Source organism: Rhipicephalus microplus, chromosome X (genome assembly GCF_043290135.1).
Source record: "Rhipicephalus microplus isolate Deutch F79 chromosome X, USDA_Rmic, whole genome shotgun sequence".
In the NCBI taxonomy this organism is placed as follows: domain Eukaryota; kingdom Metazoa; phylum Arthropoda; class Arachnida; order Ixodida; family Ixodidae; genus Rhipicephalus; species Rhipicephalus microplus.
In genome coordinates, this window is record NC_134710.1 from 335,297,935 (window position 1) to 335,315,222 (window position 17,288).

Consider the following 17,288-nt stretch of genomic DNA (forward strand, 5'->3'; position numbering starts at 1 on the left):
AGAAGAAAAGTTTGTTTTATTTGCCTATTAAATAAACGCAATATGCAAGGGCAGCAAGGCTTCATTTTCTGTAACGCGCATTATGCATATACTGTGAAGTATATATAGATCCAGCACAAGTTCATACACGATTGTACGCGTTTATATTTTTGCCCACACGCAATGAATGGAGCTCGACAGGTGGTGCACCATCGATAATCAGGACCACTTTCTTCAAGTAGTGTTCAATCAGTGCATGCTGATATCTATTGGTGGCAGTATTCGCCACCCCTGCCATGGGCACTCAACACCCTTGAGCACCCTTCTCGCACCCTCCTCAGAGGGTGCTAAAAAAGTGATGGACATCGAAGGCACCCTTCCTTAAGGGTGTTTTTTTAACACCCTACAGTTTTTTTACATGTACACCCTATTGTAAGGGTGCATGGTAAAGCACCCTTTTTGGAAGGTGCTGAATTAACACCCTTAGGGTGTCGTCCACGGGACAAGCTCATTTACACCCTTCTGGGTGTTAAAATTTTTACTGTGTATATATATATATATATGTGTATATCGATCTCGTGTTTGATCTCGCCCGTGGTGGTCGCATTTCGATAGAGCTGAAGTTCTAGATGCCCGTGTACTGCGCGTTGTCAGCGCACCTTAAAGAACACCAGCTGGTCAAAATTTCAGGAGCCCTCCACTACGGCGTCTCTCCTAATCACATATTGGTTTTAAGACGCAAAACCCCACATACTATTATTATTCTTACAAACAGGGTGCCCTAGAAAATTTAGCTAGATTTTAAAAATATGCCAACACACACACTGACGACGCGACCAAACGCGAGTTGCTTATCGACTGCTACCTGAAGTGAATCAGACTATTTTTTGTGCGTTCTCATGATTATTGACTTAATTATACCACATTAAAACCTAACCTTCGGGGTGACGAAGAAGAGCCAAACATTAAAATGAAATAGTTGTAGATCGGTTTCTATAACTTCTAGTTGTACAGCTTCGAATTCATTATCTGCTATTTATTACTGTTTATCTGCTAAGAACATGCGTCGGTGAAATAAAAAAACATGAAAAGACCGATCGAGTGCCAGTGCGCACGGTGATTCTACATGTGCACACATACAAGCATGCACACAAAAATTCTGGACCCCACAACGGTGGTCTAGTGGCTAAGGTACTCGGATGCTGACCCGCAGGTCGCGGGATCGAATCCCGGCTGCGGCGGCTGCATTTTAGATGGAGGCGAAAATGCCTTAGTGTGGTGTGCTCAGAATTGAGTACACGTTAAAGAACCCCAGGTGGTCGAAACTTCTGGAGCCCTCCACTACGGCGTCCCTCATGGTCAAATGGTGGTTTCGGGACGTTGGTAAGCTCCACATATCAATCAATCAATCACAAAAATTCTGGGTGAGCCTGGTCTACGTTAGTTTCACGTGAAGTAAATAAAAGGTAGAACGATATTCCACAAGCCTACCTAGACACGATTGCCCCACTGTGCAAGTAAATTTTGTAAGATCTGCTACCCTTCTAAAAAGTACTGAGAACAGCAAAAGAGGAGAAAAAATATGCGTATGCGAAAGCACTTTATTAGCGCATGACCCATGGTCAAACTGCGTGGGTCCAGGGCCATATTATCTAGAGTTCAAAGGCTTGAAATGAACCGGGCCCTCCGGTTTTAGGCCCCCGCCCTTTCCCAAGGACCAGAATAAATTGCACTCTTCTTTGTTTTGTCCGACAAAGTTTATCCTCTATGCCGAAAGCGCCTGATAGAAACAGATTACCTATTTCAGGAATCAATATAAGTGCTTCTAATAGGTTGTTTGTTGCATAACATGCGCAATCTTTAACTCAGCTCACAGTTCTGCAGCGTGTGGTAAAAACCTTTTACTCGCCCAAGACCATGCATCGTGAAGAGGGAAGGAGCTGATCCAGTGGAAGGACACACAGAGCAGCCGGAGGAATATTTTAGCAGCTACGGTCCAACGCGCAATACAAAGGCGCATAGAACGTGGTTACTGCTTGAAATATCGTTTTATGTGCTTAATATTTGTTGCAACTAATAATTAATATTTAAATTTTAAACAATATATATATTATGTTTCGTGATCAGCAGTCACATAAATATGCATAATAGCACTATATCAAAATGCTGCCTTAGAAGAGCTCAAGGGGGTATGATAGTGTGAATGGTATGTCAGTTTTAGTGAATGTGTTGAAAACGGCTGCAAGCATTCCCATAAAGTTTTACGTGCTCATATAAAATGCCACAGGGTATCAAGTGGCACCCTTTCTTTTATGCCTGAGTCGCATATCCCTCCTGTGGCGCTCTCGCAAATTTTAATGTTGGTTGCCTTATTCTATGTACCTTTTGTCTGCCATTACCGAATGCAATAAAATGACATTCAGCCATGTTATTCTAGACACATGAGTCAAATCTGAACAAAAGAAATATTACACTTTCTGTGAACTTTTTGTAAAAAATAAAATTACTGCATCCACAAGGCCACAGAGGGTGCGTATTGTTGTGTAAGTTTTTAACACCTTCACCTTTTATGAGATCGCCATTTTGTAGCTGAGATTGTTTCTAACTTGCTGTAACTAACGCGAATATAAAGTTTCATCGAAATCAATTCACCTTTTTGAGAAAAGGTACAATGAACTTGAAAATTTTATGAAAAAAAAACAGTATTTGAGAAAAACGAAGTTTTGCGTGAACACATATACTGCTTACGCTCGCGTGCCGCTATTCGGCGCGGCGTTTGAACCACTCGAAGCGGCCGTTGACGTCGGGCTCCCACAAGTTAGTTCCTCAGGGTATAGTGGACCTTTCGGGGTCAAAATTGCAAATCTGTTTTTTTTTTGGGGGGGGGGGGGGGGGGAGTTACCCTACCATACCCCTTTAAATGTGTGTTGTATGAACTCAAAATTAGCTACACGATTGGTAGTGTATTTACTGTAAGTACAGGCGAACAGTTTTTGAAAAAGGCCCACCTGTCAACTTCGGCAGTGCTCGCGCGCAGGAAACAAAGCGTGTGGTACCGAATCAGTGAAGCTGAAGCAAATACAGCAAGATATTTTCACAAAGGCGCTCAGTGGTTTTCGAGGGAAGATGTCCTCTATATAGGTCAGAACGAATAGAAGAAACACACACGGTGCTTTGACTGCACTTCTAAGGGTCGTACGTATTTTTCTGTTCGTCTTAACTTCTCGCTAAGTTTAATCTTCTTTCAGTATGATCCTGCAAACCACATAAATTTTAATGCAGGCCTTTTGTCTTCATCTCCTGATATTATTATTACGATGAAAAGCTCTTCAAGTGCTCCGCAAGAATGAAAATGCCTAGGTTAAATTAAACACTTCGGAGAGGCTTTGAATAAATATGGTTTGTGTCCTTTGCAGCAAAATCTGAAAAGCATCAAGTCTCAAGCATGACCAGATGAAAAAGCGGTAAAAAAGGGGAGTAGAAGCCCCCCCCCCCCCCCCCCCCTGGCCGGATTAACATTGTGGTGGGCCCGGTTCTTTTGAACTGGGCCCACCACAAAGTTAATCCGGCCCTGGAGGTATACAAAGATGAAAGAGAGAGATGCGTGGTTGTTATACCTCAGTAAACGTTTCACTGGAGAAGGCTGACAGAGAAAAGAAGAGGAAGCAGATATTTTTGCGACAACATTGGGTGCTGAATTTCGTACATTGTCAGACGCACGCACTTAACCGGTTTCAGCTGATTTGTTCCGTGCATGCAAAAACAAACAAAAAAGGGCAACCAACCTTCTCAAAAGCATGGTTCCTAGCAATGCGCACGTTGATAGCTGACCAAAACTGAATAAATGTTCCTGTACTATGACCTGGCGCCAAAAACATAGGCGTGATTCATAATGGCAGCTCTTACTGATTGCGGGACACTCCAACGTAGCAAAATCATGACTAAAAAATTGGCCCAGTATCTGCATGTTAATCTGCAATTGTTATTGAAAGATCTTACGTGTGGAGAGAGGGAACAAAACATTTATTGGATGTTCTGCGCAAGAAAATCAGTGAACTTTATTCTGGAGGCGCTGCGTTAGAGTGCCTCGAGCGTGCAGCGGAGGCGAATGAACGCATCAAGTTACGGGACACATGAGACATAAGCGCCATCTGGCCGTTTGATTGGAAAACGAAGTGCGTGGCTATGAGGCGCTCGCCTCAGAGGTAATAAGGTGTAGAACGCAAGGTGACAGGTAGGTGCCACTACCGTGATTGATTGACTGATTAGTGGGGTTCAACGTCCCAAAACCACCATATGGTGCCACCACCGTGTCGTCTTAGCAAAGCGTTGGAAACACTTGCCTTTTCATGCAAGCGTTGCATGGTCAGCGCAGCGTGATAAGCGCTGCGGTCCTTAAAATTACTTATTTATGCCCTTTCTAGTAAAAGACGCTCATGCAGAATATATACGTGTTGTTATGGTGCCCCAAACATGCGCAATAATTGCTTTTTAATTGGAAATTGCACAAGTATGAACGCTGAATCTTGAGCAACATTGGTGGGCGCTGCGAATGGGGTCGGCCGTTTCAAGTACCCGATGCCTTTAGGAGTGGACAAACAGACAAATGTACAGACAGACAGACAGACGGACAGACAGACAGACAGACAGACGGACGGACGGACAGACAGACGGACAGACAGACGGACGGACGGACAGACGGACGGACAGACAGACAGACAGACAGACAGACAGACCAAAATTTTTGCGTTGAAGGTCGCCAAGAAAGACTATCGTCTTTAATATGTAACATACATCTTTACTTAGAGCACACGCTTACACGGTCTGTGATTCATAAATTTTGCTTCTGTTGTCAGGTACGAATCGCGTTATAGTTTCTGCTACTTTGACCCTCCAGCCACTCACACTTCGCCATTTTCAGGATAGTGTGCACCTGCCACCGGAGTACCCATGAGCGTGACGCTTAAGTCGTTCAGATATAACCTGTTTCACACTTGCATCCATGGTACTGAAACAATGTGTGCTGTCGCCCCGACTGTTCCAATCTTAGTCGGTGCATATCTGGAGGTCATCGACTCGCGCGAATCGCCTTCTTCCCTTCGGTGGCCAAGGGTCGACGATGCACTGGCCGTGCGAGATTTCAGCGCGTCTCGCGTTTTCCAATCGAAAGAAGCCAGAGCGGCCGCGTGTTTGGCGCGTGCAGCGCGTGCTGCGTTCTTATCGCGCGCCGTTTGGAGGAGACCAACGCCGCGTAGCGAATCGCGCTGCGTCTCGCGCTGTGGTGCAATGTATATTGACCTCCGCGCCCCACCTTCGACGCCGCCGTGGTTGTTGTGCACCGCTTCCTCGCGCCCCATCCAGGGCCTGGCGCACCGCGTTTCTTGAAACCGCCTCTTATAATACATGCATGGGCACGAACGCTGTCGCGTGCCAGCGGGTACCTTCTGTGCGCTGCCACGAGAAAGTTAGCACGAATCCGGGGGAAAGAGCGAGAACGGGGAGAGAGAAGAACGCGAGTCACGAGCGACAGCAGGTCGCTTTTTTCTTTTATGTTTTCATTTGCCTTGTATTAACGCATTAAGGTGGCCGAAAGATTGAAAAGAACGATATAATCACGCTGGTGGTCGATCAGCCATGCAGGGTGATATTCTGGAAGCGGGGGCGGGGAGGCTACCGCCACTGACCCCCGCTGCAATTGTGGAGGTGGCGTACAAAAGGGGGAACATTCATGAGCTAGTCTTGGTTTCACGTCTTATAGGCCGGGTGAGGCTGTGAGACATGGCAAGGCAGAAACGTAAAAAATAAGGCTAACGCTGTTGAGATTCGAAAGTAATGGGATAGATGGGCGTGAGATAATACACCTCATTAGGATTTAGAAATACGGCCCGCTCTTTCGTAAGAAACCAAAGGTGAAACCAATTACTGCAAAGAAGCCAGAGGATATGGCCGTAGGAATGAAGCCGTTTGGCTTGACTAATGCATCGCAAATCGTCTTAAAGTTTAGCTCCAGGAAGAATAAGGGAAAAATAAGGAAGCAAATTTTCTCGCGGGTAATTCATCACATGTTTTGTTGAATTTCAATTTTGATTCTATACATGATCATATTCTACCATGAATTTCAACACGGCAAAAAATTACCGTATAGTGTTGGACCTATTAAATGACTTCATGTCGCAGACATATAGTAGTGCTTATTTATTAGTTTATAAGAGTGCTTTAAGAAGTGAATCGTGTAATTGTAGCCATCGTTACAGCCTATATAGTTGCTATACACTGCAAGAACCGAATTGTCAAATGTGGTCCGCTGTGTTATACACTAATCACCGGCGTCGTTGCCAGAAATGCCACGCAAATCTCAACGGTGCATATTTCTTTCGCGCGTGCCCGCAATGCGTATAGGAGAAGAACGCGCCTTGTGATAGGGAAAAAGAAGCAAACATTTTCCGAACTGTGCCGTGACGACGTCGTTAAAGACGCGCGAATGCGAAGCGCGCTGCGTGCGAAACGGAATGCCGCGCCGTTGCGCGAGGGAATCGATATCCCCGCTGGCATTTGAGCGCCGCCGACGCTTGTTTTGCGAAGTGGAACTTAAGCCACGCGTCCAAACAGTGGCGTGAGCGACGAGGCATTCTTCGGATGGCAGTAATCCGAAGTCGATCACTCTACCTGTCATTTTATATACGGCCCATGGATTCTCTTTAGGCGACTCACGCGTTGCCTCGGCAGGTGCCGATGGGAAATGCGTCTTAGATTGCTTAAATTACACGTGTCTGCGGTATAGCGACGAAAAGAGTATAATATAATGAGCCAAAAGCTAAGAAGACAAAAAGATAAGAAAAACGCGTAAACTTTACGAGATACGCAGACGGCTGACGTGAAAAATAAAAGCGAAGTGCTTGCTTGGAAAGAGCGAACGGGAAAGTCAGAGACTCAACCACTAAAAGATAATGTTCTTAATACTTCAATTTCTTGTTTACGTCTATATTCCACGCATTATTTTCGTAGCTCATGTTGTCCTTGACCCTGAACTAGGTCAAGGATGCAAGTCATTTGCATGTCAACAAAAACCACCGACAAGAAGGAATGTCAACAACAAAATGACTGAGTGATTAAGAAGCATTTTGTAAGGGCTTACATGTTTCACGAGCGTGTCGAAGTAAAAAGAAAAGAAGCGAATAAACTTTGACCACACCGAGCCCGCGGAAGAACAAATGCGAACGTAACTCGGAATGCGGTGCAAGAAGCGCACTTAGTGAGGCGCTTTGATTTGCTGGAAGCTTGCAACGAATGTGAATTCTCAACGGAACAACTGCAGCTGCGCCAAGTGTTGGTTTCCGAAGGTTCATTTGTAAATAGCGCCGCAAGCCTGGAATTTATTAGGCGTCTCGGAATGATGGAAACACCGTAGAACAACAGACTTACTTTTGCGTATGTCAGCATCACGCGCTCCTGTATGCGCTATTGAAAAGGTCTCGCACACTGAGATAGATATTCCTTGTTTTTAACGCATTGTGGAAGAGGCGCGAGGAGTCATAGCGAAAAATTAGGAATTTTTATCGCTCGTGGTTATTATATAGATTTCCTTCAGTTTATTATTTTACCTTGAGTTAAAATAACATGGTACACTGTACAACACACACACACACACACACACACACACACACACACACACACACACACACACACACACACACACACACACACACACACACACGCACGCACGCACGCACGCATGCATGCACGCGCACACACACAGACACACGCACACACACACACACACACACACATCTGAGTATAGTAGCCTAAAAACTTTCGGCGCACCATTAAAAGTGCTGCCTTCTTCTTTTGCACGGGAGGCCACAGCTTTCTGACGCGTCGAGCCTTTTGGCAAAGTTCCTTGGGTGCTTAGGGTTGTGAGATACAGCGGGCGAAATTGAAGTGAGCCTGTCTGACTTAGCGCTTGCCTGTCCCCGTCGCTTCTCCTCAACCTTTTTAGGTTACGACCCTCTCACATTTCCTGTGTTCCCGGCGTGGTGCCCTTTCTCTCTTGCGTTCACTCAGCGTAGTTTTACGCCTACTTTGTTCTGTTTGTCACTCGCGAGCAAGCGCAGACCAATGCATTTGTTACATACGGTGTATCGGAAGGCTCTTCCTTTGTACCGTTATAACAAGTGGACTAAATAAAATGCCGTGAAATGGGGAGTTCTAACTCGGTATTTCACAGTGTCACAATGAGTGTACGAGGAGAATCTAAGGTAGGTAATTTCATTTTTTGTAAATGCGAGATGCACTGACCACAGACGCCTTCACAGTCGGATATATATGCCATAATGATTAGCTCTGGCCTAATTTCATCCACATTTGACAAGCATCTAAATCTAAGTATTCAGCAGTGTTTTCTTGAATTCTCTCATCGCAGTGGTGCCCCTGCTATGGTAAATTGACTACGGGTCGTTTTGCTCATATTCATTGTCAAAATATCAAGGATTCTGCAGTAATGCCATGAGCAGGGCTGCGAATTTCACGTGATTATCAACTCACTGATAACTCACAAGCGAGAACGTCCTGAAAAAAAAAGAAAAAAAAATCAGTACATCCTGAATCAATTTTGGTGGAACACGTGGCTGTAGCTTTTGGCGCCATCCATAGCGGCTATTCTTTGCTTCAGGTACAAGCTTTTATTTATGATGGAATTATAGCACAAAGGCCCAACATATGGTATGGCTGTGCTTGGTATTACTGCAGTGTCGGTCTCCCCTAATGAAAATGGCGGTTGATTTTCCATTGCCGGACTCTGACCGAATAACTCTATTGATCATCAATTGTCCGCAATACTGATTGACTTTCTTCAATACTTCGTCGACAATATTTCTGTTGAAAATTTGCAATAAAATGTCATCGACTCATTTCTATTGAAATACCATAGAGGAAGTATTTCGTAAACAATATTTTTCTGGGGCACTTTGCAATAAATTTTTTTTTTCGTTTCTATAAAAAACATAGACGAAACATTTCGTAAGCAATATTTCTGTTGAACACTATGCAATAAAACTTTTATTGTCTCATTACTATCAAAACAAGCATCGACGAAATATTTCGTAAGTAATATTTCGTAACAAAAACTGAGACGCGCGCCCACTCATGTTCTCCGGTGCGCGCGCGTGATTGAGAGAAAAATAAAAAAAAAATAAAAGAAAACGGAGGCGTGAACCGCGGAAGCTGAGAAGTTTTGTGTTCGCGGTGCGGCCGTCCTATAGTGCCTGCGCGACAGTACTGAAAAACTGGCCTATAGGTTGATGCTCATGTTCTACAATTAAATCAAGTTCAACTGATGATTTTAGGAAACCATGGCAAAAAAGAAACGAACGGAAGGCAATGAGACAGAGAAAGATCAAATTGAAAATAGGTTGGTTGATGTTTGATTAGTGGTTGCGTAATTTGATGGTGAACATGAACAATAAGTATACTGAAGTCAGAATTCAGGTGCAGAAGTCAAAATGACAGTGTATATGCCACAGGCATTTGCGCACGTTTTTGAGTATTAAGTACTGTTCTCATAGTCCAGCGTGGATTTGTAACAGTGAGCCACGATCAAGACAACCAGTGTACTGCTGCGGAGATAATGTACTAGCTATAGAAATCCCCATTTTCTAAAGAGCAAGTGCATGCAGTAACAATAAAGATTTTGAGGTTCGTTCTGCACCATTTCTTGATCCCAACTGCACGCGAATGTCCGCGAATGAGAAGGTAATACTTATTTGGAGGGAGACTTGCCTGTCCGTCGCTAGTTTGTGTAGGTCATACTTGACCTTGGCGCGCGTTTCAGCATTCGCTAGAACAGCGGTGTGATGCTGAATAAAGGTACGCGTAGCCACTCCCCATAAATAAGACTAGTTAAACACTGAAAATGAGTAAAAACCACCTATATTGTGAAATAATGCGTATAAATTCTAACTGCGGAAAGAAGTAATTGCCCGAATGTTAAAAAGGCGCTGCTGCACCAGCGTGCAGCTCGCGGTCATTCGCACGTACGAAATGCAAGAGTATGTACGCTAAAATACCCATGCAACGTTTAGGCGTGCGAAAGCGCATTGTCTTTAAACCGCTGATGATAGGCTGCTGTCATTCATACTCATGTACCTCGCGACACAAATAAGCGAAATGCTCACAGCCCAGGCACGTGTGAGAAACATACGTAGGTTTTTACAGCCGAAGACAGCCTCGTCGCGCTGGTATCCGCGAATTTCGGTGAGCGAAAAACCCGCGGTTCACGGGGAAGCACTAAAACGACGCACGAACACACGTTAATTGTTCTTGCGGAACGGCGCACCACGAACCGAAGTTGGAGCCGAAAGCGCTCACCGTGGTTGACTAGAATTCATGAAGCCCTACAAACTATTCACTGATGAAATGCATGCGCAAAAGAATGCAAATGGCATAAATACAGTTCAACGTTCCGCCAACGGTTTGCGAAAATCCACTTAGTAGATTTACATACCCCCCCCCCCCCCCCCCAAAAAAAAAAACTGCCTTCATTCGATGGCGCTTTGGTACAATCGCTAATAAAGAAAAAAATGGCGCTGTGGTGCAATGCGTGACACATCTGCTTCACGTGCATGTGGTCCCAAGTTCGAGTCCAGTGCTGAGTGTGGTTTGCATGTTAATGTCGCAGATGTAGATGATTGTGATACTGCTGGTTTTCTAATTACAGATAGCCCACCGCATTATCGGCAAGAAACCGCTGTCGAATTCGTAGAATACTGTTTTTTTGTCTGCATTGATGGCTTTTCGATTGAAAATCGTGGGCCAATTTTCAATACTTGTGAACAATTGCCCTAATGCTATTTCTATCGATTCACAACGTATTTTCTATCGCCATTTCACTTTCTCTCAACGATAAATCTATAACGACTTCATTGATGACTTTTCAATTTAAAGTCATGGGCTTATTTTCAATCAGATCAACAACTTTCTCAACGGTATTTTAATTGAACTGTCATGTATTTTCAATGCCATCTGTTGTCATTGCTCAATAACTTCTTTTTTTTTTCAATAAGAATTTTCGTAAGGGTCGGCATGTTTTTGCAAAAAGAAAACGGCAGCTGATTCAGCTTATTGGCCGCTCTAGAAGAGTTACATTCAGACTACACACAGGGTGCGTCTGCCTTCTCCTCTCATATTAATTCAATGAGATTACATGCAGGTAATTTTTATGATGTGTGTTTACAAGCTTTCTTGTTTCGTTTTTCTAAAGTAACAATCGAATCCATCGACCAAAGAAAGAACAGTGACTAGCCAAAGTCGATTGCTCTTCCATCGAGATCATGTGTACAGGGTATACGTTGACTCAAAACACTTCGTGCGTTCCATGCGGGATGTTTAAAAGACAATGTTTCAGTGGTTCTCGATGAGTCTCATAAGCATCAACGTCCTTTTCACATCGACCATATATATTGATCTGTCCAATCGTTAGGCCTGATATAGACCAGAGCACGCTTACTTCGCACCCAGGCGCTTAGGCTGCCAGTACATACTCTCGCACTAAGACACCTGAACTGCCAAAGCGAGTATCTGTGGCACCAAGTGAACACGGCGAGCGGCGTCTTTTGGACTTTAAGTTAGATTTCGTCTGAGCACCATTGCGCCGTCTTTGGGTGCGGAAACAATCAGCGCAAAAGGAACATATTACTCCGTACTGTCTGTGAAGATCCCAACACGATGCGGGAATCATGGCGGTGCGGTGTTTTCTGATTGCACAGATTTGCATCCACAACTAAAAAACGCCGACTTTCGTTGCCAGCGAATAATTGTAATCAACAGGAAAAACTACGAACCCAATAAAAGTGTACGAGTAGGTGTACTTATTGCGTTAAGTCAAGCGCGACGTCAGCTGTTCCGTCCTACAGCCGTGATTTGAATGCAGCATGTCTGTAGTATGCGGCACCAAATCATGTCGTATTCTATCAGAGGCCACATGCTAGTAATAGCATATATTACGACTCACGTGGATGCACTAACCACGCACGTTCAGTATACGATTGTAACGGCGCGACGCAGAGAGTCGTGAACGGCGCGGAAAGCGTGGCTTTCGACTCAGTCGAACTGCGACGTGCCTTGACCGTCAGGCGAATCTGAGCTTTCAGTAAGCGTCACCGTAGCATTATAAAATCTTGCTCTGGCTCGCTCTTCCAAGAACCCGGCATGACTGACAAACGATAAACACATGCGGTGGTGCGTGAGCGCGAGTTGGAGTGAGATTCTAGCACTACGTTGACGAAGGCTTACAGAACAAATTATGGCGACAAGGTTCTGTTTGGTGTTGCATAAGCCGTTGCCAAGCTTGGTGGGGCAGGCGGTGTTGCCAGACGGCCATGTTTTCTCGTACATTGTAAGATTCGCTGTAATGTTTTCCCATCGGCTCTCACTGTTCTTCAAGTGTACGTAGTGTTCCCCTATCACAAGGGTGCCAGTAAAGTATACGTGCAGCTTCGGGGTTCCCAGCATTTTGCGAGCATCCGGGCTCTCCTCGTGTCACTATAGGGCGCCAGCAACACATCTGCCGCCTCGGGGTTGTCAGTATTTTGCGAGCGTCCGTGATGAGCACGAGTCACCTGGGTCACCGCACAGCTACGGACAGCTATACGCACAGCAACAGAGGTATTCACCCTTCGGCAACAACGCAGTATGCTGCCCACGCTGTGTGCGGATCGAGTGTTGCGACGCCATTCAGTTAACCCGGTAAATCCGGGGTTGCGCGTGGGTTCCCTACATCGAGCTCGAACTCGCAAATTCCTAGCTTCCGAGGCATGATTAGGTCTGATCTGATATTATTAAAATAGAACACACCACCAAAAAAGGGACTCACACTTCTGCAACTCACTCGGGCCGCTAAACAACACGAACGTGCCAACAGACAATACATACACAACGGATTACCCGAGAACCATACGGGAAAACATGAACTGCAGGGGCAAACACCCCTATGTTTGGCAACCGACTTTCGCAACGCCATAGACTTTCATACAATAATACCTATAGAGGAGAATCTGGCGCTAGTGTCTGCACTGACTCCTTCAGCAGCGCTTGTACCCCCATGGGAATTATGGGAAGTACAGGCTTCAGATCCGCTTAGGATGGATTGCATATCTGAGATTCGCGACGCTTTCTTTTTTTCAGAGCGTAAAACAAAGTGACAGAAACCTAAATTTATTTGAAACTTGCTTCAACTGTTTGTACGCAAACTTTATTGCAAAAAGATTTTTGTGACCCGGTGACAAAAATGAACCCTGGGCGAATTCCACCATCAGTGTATGCATAACTTTGCCATTTCGTTCTGAATTCGGCATTAAGACTTAATGAATTATTTTTACGACACTTGAAAACAAACGTGCTTGTTTTTCTCTCAAAAGTACGCATTATCTATTTATGCAAATAACAGTACAGTATTAGGTGAGAAACACTTATCGTTTCCTGTTGTGCTACGCTATGTGCGTCTGTTCAAGTGGTCTGCCCCCAACGCACCTCTGGTTATGTGTCGAAGTCGAGTCAGCAGAGTGTGACGGTGCGTCTACTTAGTTTCGTCATCGCTTTGCAGTCGATTTAAAACGAGTATAGGCAAGACGCGCTTGTGAAAAACGAACGCGAGGCAATATCCTCGACTGGCATGAGAAGCTACATATCGGCGCAGCGGTGAGTGGCCGACGCTTCGTTTAAAATGTCAAATACGACTCGCGAAGCTCCAACGTCACAGCATACCAGGAGATATTGTGGTCGTCAGCCTCTTCGAGCAGCAAAGACACTGTTTCAGCCTGTTTTACCGCACCCAACTACCCATGCTTCGCGAAGAACGAAACTGAAACTGTTGATCATGGTCTGTAGACAGTTCACTCGCTAACCCTATCCAATCTGAAGCCTGTACTTCCCGTAATTTCCATGTGGGCACACAATCGCTGCGCCAGATTACTCTCTAGGTACTATTGTATGAAACTCTATGTTCAACGCCAAACAGAACCTTGCCATTCTGCCATTGTCACAGCCAAAGCACGCCACAGTTCGACTGAGTCGAAAGCAACGCTGTTCGTTTCTTTCAATCGCGGTAGTACGTACCTGATGACATTGCTTCTGCTGTCTGCAGTGCTCATGCTGTAGGCATTCCGGACTGTCGCAGAAGGCCTCCTAGATGTTTTCTATGACATCAGCACAACATTCCAAGAGAGGAACAGCGCGAAACATGCTTACAGCCGGACTCGGGTTGCATAGTTTCGCATTTGAGTTGCGGAGCATCTGTTCGCGTGGCAGTGCAGGATGCTGCTTCGCCGCGCTACAACAGATGGCGCGACACGCTTTTCAATATTCAAGGTGGCAGCACGCACTGAGCTCGCTGTGCCCTCATGTATGCACGAAAAGTAAAGCGCACGAAGGACGCTACACGCTCGTATACTTCGGTGTTAGCCGTGGCTCGTTCTAACGATCTCCGGATTAGAAGTCTCACTGGCGCTTAGTGCTGTTTATATCGGATCGCGCGCCTCGAGCGCCGGCGCATACATGCTGAGGTCAGAAACCTTCTGATAAGCGGAAGGTCTGGAGAGTACCAGCGAGACGTGATATTTGCACGACCCGTTTTTGTCTCGACAGACTCGGCCGGCTACTGCATCCTCAATCGCCGCGGGCATCATTCATTCGCCCTATACCAGCCTCTCTTGAATTTCCCCGGACACCGAGGTGGTCGCCCAATGCTGAGCGTGCTATACCTCTTTATTTAACGCCTACAGCCTCGGATTCCCATCTTATAGAGAGCTGCAAGACGATTCAGAAGGAGTGCCATTTCTAGATGTTTACGGTTTTTTTCCTTCTCTCCCTACACTCGATGGACCGATCGGTGCTCCAAATGATCGAACTCCCGATCGGCTCATCGATGTGAATTTTAGAGATCTTTAAAAAGCTTTTTGAATGCAACAAAAGAGAAAAAAAACTTTTTTTCCTCTTTATGTTGAATAAATGTTCTTACAGTGAAACAGTCCAAGGTTTGCGTGCACCGGCATTCATATCGCGTGCGCGCGCCCTATCGTCCGCTGGAATGCGCTGCCTCTCTACTCCCCGTCTCGTGTATCGCGCTAGAGCAGCCTGCTGCGCCGAGGTAGAAGTCTCTAACTACGGTTTCGCGTGAACTAGTATCTTCCTTTTTCTGGTCTATTATTGTTTTGGTACGCATGGAAGTGAGTTTTTGTCATGTTTGTGATACCAATATATATATATATATATATATATATATATATATATATATATATATATATATATATATATATATATATATATATATATATATATATATATATATATATATTGAATTAACTTGCAGATAGCACATAAAAAAAGGATCGTATTTACTAACGTTTCGGCCGTGGCACGGCCTTCGTCAGAGTCTATATATATATATATATATATATATATATATATATATATATATATATATATATAAATAAGTGCTGGCTAGCAAACATTAGAGGTTTTGCAGTGCAGGAAAGAGGCGGACTTGTAAGTATCAACACGCAAGCGAAGGGAAACAAAACAAAACAAAAAGAGTAAAAGGGTGAAAAAGGTGCGCTAAACACAAAAAATAAAAGCAAAAGCAGCCATCCGGCCGGCTATAAACAGGATGGAGGCAGCAGCACGCGGTGAGAGGAAGCTGTGAGGGTCGTGAAAGAAATAAGATTCGCCACGCTTCACAGTGATTCGGCCACATGTCATGCGCCGCGTCGAAAAAAAGAAAAGTGCGCACTTTTGCTGCTCGTCCTTCCCTTCAGTAAAGAGAGAGAAAATGGCGCTTCTCTTTTGTTTAGAGTGTGCCGTTATGTTCGTCTTTTATTATGCAGCCCTTATAACATGCAACCTTGCGGCCGACCTTGGAAGCAACGGAGCACGTCGTGTGTGTGTGTGTGTGTGTGTGTGTGTGTGTGTGTGTGTGTGTGTGTGTGTGTGTGTGTGTGTGTGTGTGTGTGTGTTGTGTGTGTGTGCGAACACATTCAGCTGCTATGGGATTGGTAACACAACCAAAGGTACCAAAACGGAAAGGCAGTGAGCCTGCCCTTTGGACCCACGCGCATTCAACAGGACCAAACACACACTCGAAAAGTGCGTTGTTTGAATAAACGGAATTTCGACAAACGGGCTTCTAAATGAGCCTGCGTTGCACGAGTATATATATGTACCTGCAACTATGCAGGTCAAGCGCGGTGCTTTCTTTTTCACCAAGGCTCGTCTAACAAACTCCGGATCCTTTTTCAACTTTCATTGTTGGTTTGTTTGCTTTTTTCCCTCCTGCATCCACATAGCGAGCAACGAGCGAAACTTTCCACAGTGTCAACAAAAAAAAATAAATATAGAGTAACATTTAAAAGATATTTAAACAGAACCGGGGGAGAGCGTTTTCCTGTTGGCAGTGGTCGCCAACAGAAAGGTCGGCAAGCACCGGCCTCGCGCGCGGCGAGCTCTCATTTTGCTTAATACTTCTCTATTATTTTTTTATCCACAGCACGTTTCACCCTTTGAGTGAACTGACATCTTTCCGTAGTTACAAAGGAAATCGTTTTATCTACGCTTCTTTTCAGCCGAATAAGCTATCACCTGAACGTTTGAATGTCATTTACAGCACACTTCACAATCTGCGTTTTTTAGCGAAATTTTGGCTGTATTCTCAGCTGTCCGTGCTTATGAAAGCTTATGAAGGAAGCCACGTGCCATGAGTCAGTCTCAGTGTGCGTGAGCTTCTGAGAATGGGTTAGCGGGCTGCTGCTCGCTATGTTTTCGAGTTGTTAGGCGGCAGAGGGCGTGGATTCGAGGTGCCGACGCCACACGGGGTCGTCGGGCGAGGCAAAGCGGTGACAGTTTTGCTTCGAGTGTTTTTGTCGGGGAAGCGATCAACCACCGCAGCAAATTTCAAGACGGCCAGGCGAGCACCGCGGTCCGGGCCATGTTGCCGAGGCGACCGAAGAGCAGAAGCGGAATACCGGGTTACGTCCATTGGCGATAATGGTCAACGTGGGTGGTGCGGCCGAAGGAGAGCATCCCGTGGATCCCTTTTCTCCTTGCTGAGAGAAAGGAGAAGGGGAGCGTATACTATGATTGTTTTCAACTGCGTGGGAATGTGCGGTTGGGAGACCAAACAGGAGAGTTCATTGGGCGAGGCCCGAGTGCATGGTTATGGCTGAGGGTTATCGGTCTAGCCCTTCTGCAATGGTGCCATTCTCATGGAGACGGCGAGAGAAAAAAATTCGGCAGATCCCACGTACTTGGGAATTGACGTTATGCGA

At 45.3% G+C, this 17,288-nt stretch overlaps 1 protein-coding gene across 2 annotated transcripts in view; it reads right to left on the bottom strand.

Annotated features, from left to right (window-relative positions):
* LOC119185356 (uncharacterized) overlaps positions 1 to 17,288 on the bottom strand; it is a 195,927-nt gene that overhangs the window by 50,787 nt on the left and 127,852 nt on the right. Inside the window, exon 1 of one of the 2 annotated variants that reach the window (XM_075879688.1) lies at positions 14,086 to 14,361. The exons of the other annotated variant lie outside the window; for it this stretch is intronic. Within the exon in view, the coding sequence (XP_075735803.1) occupies positions 14,086 to 14,120 (35 nt within the window). The 5' untranslated portion in view covers positions 14,121 to 14,361. Of the gene's footprint in view, positions 1 to 14,085; positions 14,362 to 17,288 lie in introns of those variants that run through there. 2 annotated transcript variants of the gene reach the window in all.